General features: G+C 45.3%; 1 protein-coding gene across 1 annotated transcript in view; it reads right to left on the bottom strand.

The window, feature by feature from the left end:
• LOC102673960 (transcription factor Ken-like) overlaps window positions 1–415 on the bottom strand; it is a 2,286-nt gene extending 1,871 nt beyond the window's left edge. Inside the window, exon 1 of the mRNA XM_031513208.1 lies at window positions 100–415. Coding sequence (XP_031369068.1) covers window positions 100–387 — 288 coding nt within the window. The 5' untranslated portion in view covers window positions 388–415. The remainder of the gene's footprint in view (window positions 1–99) is intronic.
• Between the last annotated feature and the right edge of the window lie 4,122 nt (window positions 416–4,537).

Raw genomic sequence — 4,537 nt, 5'->3', positions numbered from 1 at the left:
TTTTTCATTTTTATTCCAAGCTTCTCCCGGAAAAAACTTAGCCTATTCGAGGACTTATCCGGGAGAAAAAAAGAGGGGGGAGGGAGAAGGGACGCTTACCGGGATCAGGGCTTCTCCGTTGTAGAGGAATTCCAGGAGGTGGGTGAGCTGGGTTTTTCGCACCCCTGACAAGTGGACCACGTGGTCCAGGGCGGGGTTGCGAAGGAGACTAGCCAAAAGGGGACTAGCTGCGGCCAAAACAACGCGATGGGCCTTCACCACCGACCCATCGTCGCATGCCAACGTCACGTCCACGTGACGGTCCCCGGTGTACCAGGCTCCTACCTCCGCGGCCAAGGTCGCCGGATGCTTCCCATAGTGGAGCGTGAGGAGACCGTCAGTATACATCGTCTGGAACAGCGAGTCGATTCTTATTATTATTATTATTATTATTATTATTATTATTTATATTAGTCGATGCGTTCTCTCCATCTCTCCCCTATCCTCGAACAAGCATCGTATATATAGAGGGAATATGAAGCGAAGAAACGAAAACGTTTTCCGTGGAAATTCTTTCGCAACGAGGCGAAAAGAACGAGCGAGATATACGCGTTTCGTTCGCGTCCTTAACCCAATAAAATTAACGCTCGTCTCGTCGCGCGCACGCGCGACAGAGAGAGAGAAAGAGATAGAGAGGCCGGCTTCGTTACACTAATTTCATCCTTGCTCGCCCCGCCTATACGCGTTGTGGAAACGGCGGAAGGCGGTGACGTGTCGCGAGATTACGTTTCTCACGTTTCTCCGACGTTTCTCGCTTCTCCTCTTTTCTTGCTTTTTTGCTTTCTTGCTTTTTTTTAAACGATATAATGTAAACGATTATTCAGGCTCGTTCGAATTATTCCCGATTCGATCCCTTCCTTAAAGAAGGAAGGGTGAAAGGTAATGGAATACACGTTACGTTATTATTAATCGTTAGAACGATTAGAGAATCGTTTTTATATGTTCGAAAGGAATTTTATAAAGTTCGGTGACGTGATATCGTTGCATCGATAAACGTAAGATGGAATCGCGTCTGTTCTCGGATCGATCGATCGATCGATCGATCGATCGAGTCTCTGGGAGGAGGGGGTTGAAGGGGGGGACGAGTGAATCGAACGGAATGACATTAGAAAATAATAAATAATGGTTGAAAAATGAGTAGTCGTAAATTATATTTCGATGTAATGGCGATGACGTAATGACGAATGTATGACAATTCGCGTCATATTTTTTTCATTTTTCTTTTTCTTTTTATTCTTCTTCCCCCCTCCCGATTATGTTAGAAGTGAATTTGACATTTGATCGCGCAACAATTTTGATGATTTCGTCGTTTCCCAAGGGAGGCCGCGGGAGAGAAAGTTTGATTTCACGTTTTATATACTCTCTCGGCCGGGCAAAAGTGTAATTAATATTACGAAATCAATGCTGTAAACATCGACGCCGGTTGTTCCGCAATGTCAAACGTGTCCCAGCCGCAAAGAGTTTCACGATTAACATTCACGAGTGATCAGAGGGGACGAAATTATTTTTTTTTTTTTTTTTTTTTCTTCTTGCCGAATCTAGAACGCAAAGAATAGGGATATATCTCGAAACTTAATTTAGCGTTAAATAAATTGTATCGAGTGTATTTCGTGTTTCGAAGCGGAGAGATTGAGCGAGAATTAAATTTTTTTTTCTTGTCGAATTATAGAACGCAAAGAATGGGGATATCGGGTATCTCGAGGCTTCGTCGTCAAGCTTAGCTTGTTAAATAAATTGTATCGAGTGTATTTCGTGTTTCGAAGAGATTGAGAGATTAAATTAAATTTTTGTTTAAATCGTATTAAATTGTTTCTACGGATTTTAGAAAATAGGAGAGTCTAAGATAATAGATCGATAATCGAAGATAATTTCGTTGGTTAAACGTTCACGTGACAGTGGAATGATATAGGAGTTCGTCAGCGGGTATTCATCAACGTAAGTTTGCCTTGGATGAGTGATCCGATCGGATTGGAAAGGGAAGACCTTGGGTAAGAGTCGCGAGGAGGGCGTGAATCCCGGTGTTTTTTCTCAGGCGACCGCGGATCACGTACACATTGCTTTCTTTCTTTCTTTCTTTCTTTCTTTCTTTCGTTCGTTCGTTCGTTAATCGATATTCCGAGATCAAGGCCAGTCCGAGCTATTCGATGCTATTCGATACGTTTTCAACGATCGCCGTTTATTTTCACTTAAAACGAAATAAAACTCGGCGTATCTACGTTGGAGATATCGATCTTTAATGTAAAAACTTCAATGCCGATACGCGTATATCGCAGCTCGTATCAAAGCTCTCCTACCCAAAGATCGAACGAGATATAAGATATAACTGCGAAGAAGCGAACCGAGAGACAGATCTCTCTCTGGGGAAAAGGAGAGGGAAGGGGGAGGGGGAAAGCGGTCCTTGGGCGAGAAACATGGTAGCATTACTGGCACTGGTACGCATACGCATACGGTGGTCTCTCGGTTTACGAAGAAAATCGCTGAATAAGGAAATGATCGCTGGTGCGTCTGCGCCGTTTGTTGCTGGCGTTAGCAAGCACGGCTCGTGAAGTTCAGGGTCAATCGCTGGCCGACCGGCTGCATTACGTCCACGCTTACGCTTACGTTCGTCTTTCTTCTTCTATTTAGGCCTTGAAGACTCGCCGGGCGGGGTCTCGTGCCATTCGTGGTAGGTGGGGGCAAGGCCCCGTGCCACTGCATGCAGAAACTCTGGCCCACTTGTTCCTCGGGGTGGAGGGGGTGGTGAACGATCCAAACCCGCCGATTTTACTTCGCAGGAACGGCGCGTAGTCGCGCGCGCCTACTCTTTGTAGGTGCTGCCCTCTCCTCGATCGCTTCTCGACGCGTCGGTAACCGCTGTCGGATTCGTGTTCTATCTTGCGGTGCGTCGGTAAATAGGAGCACGTCCTTCACGGCAAGCTTCGGCGGTGAATACGAAATCTCTCCTCGATCGAGAAAATTGGAGCGTTCCTTTTCAGCACTCCTGCTATTCTCTCTTCTCGTGAGAAAGAAACGTCGAAAAAAAGATGCGTTCTTATTCGCTTCGAACTCGTCTCCCCCTTTTGTGTATCGCGTATCATCTTCACGTATCAAGTTTACGAAGCTTTTTACCAAGTTGGCGGTGAAGTTAATGATAAGGAAACTAGTTTTTTATCTATAGTATATCGGTATTTACACGTTTCTTTTTTTTTTCTTTTTTTTTCTTTTTCTTTTTCTTTTTCTTTTTTTTTTTTTTCTCTCTCTCCTCTTATTCACGGTTTTCACACGTCGTATACACCTCGTAGCGACCTCGCCGGCGAATTAATCCTCACGTCGTAAAAGTGACCGTGTCATTTATTAACCCTTTCAGCAATGAATAGTAGTATGGATATGAACGTTTCCTACTGTGACGTGGTGCGATTTGCTACAATCATCGCGATCGTTCATCGCGATATTTAAGCTATTACTTTCTACACCGTGAAAATTATATAAAATAGACGCGAAGCGTTATTCCTACTTCAAATACCTAGTACCTGGTATATTTCGTAACGCGTACACATTTCCATACCTACAACTTCTAACAATGACATTTGCTGGACGCGAATGTATATGTGGCGATATTGCTCAAACGCTTATTTGACGGATGAAAGTAACGCGAGACGCGATACGAAATACGCGATTCGATATATTCGTAAAAAGATCGATCGATCGATCGATCTCTTCTTTTTTATTTCTTTTTCTTTTTCTTTCCTTTTTTTTTCTTTTTTTTACACCAATCGTTTTTTCGATCAATCGACGACGAAAGAGAACGTGCAATAATCATCGATTATCGAACGAGCATACGTTGAGAGACTCGCTACGAGTCAACGAGAACCAACAACCGCGTGTCGGTCGTCTCGTGTGCAAACGAAATCGTGCAAGACGTAAGTAAGGCTGGTGGTTATGCGTTCGTTGTTTCGAGGAGGAAAAAGGAGAAAGATGCACGATGCACAGTGGGAATTGGTGCAACGACGAGGTTGGCCCGAGGTTGAGCGTTGGAGCAGCGGAGTGAGCGGAGATAAGAACAAGAGGAGAAAGTTGGCGGAATTCGTAAATTTCGTTGCGCGAACTCTCGTCGCGCTCGCTTATCGCCCCGGCATACTAATACGAGCTCGCGCTCGCGCGCGCACTTTCGGCACGACGCGACACGGAGAGTTGCACGCACACCGTGGAACCGCGTTCTCACTCACACAGCCGAGGCGCAACGATGCGCAGTGCCATATACACGCGAGCATTATAATCTTCTATCCGGATGGCGGACGTTACGATCTACCATTGAATCGAACAATGGCGAAACTGGGTTACGCAAATGTCGAGGCTGGAAATTAAAGCGCGAGACAACGGGGCCCGAGAGGGGGAGGATAGCAGGCAGTATCGGTGCCTGTGAAAAAGATTTACCCCTCTCTCCCTCTCTCTCTCTCTCTCTCTCTCTCTCTCTTTCGTCCCTCGTATGAAAAACCCACCGGGTTGAGGTTTCGATCAT

Source organism: Apis dorsata, unplaced genomic scaffold (assembly GCF_000469605.1).
Source record: "Apis dorsata unplaced genomic scaffold, Apis dorsata 1.3 scaffold_630, whole genome shotgun sequence".
Taxonomy (NCBI): Eukaryota; Metazoa; Arthropoda; class Insecta; order Hymenoptera; family Apidae; genus Apis; species Apis dorsata.
This window is presented reverse-complemented; position numbering and strand designations above follow the sequence as displayed.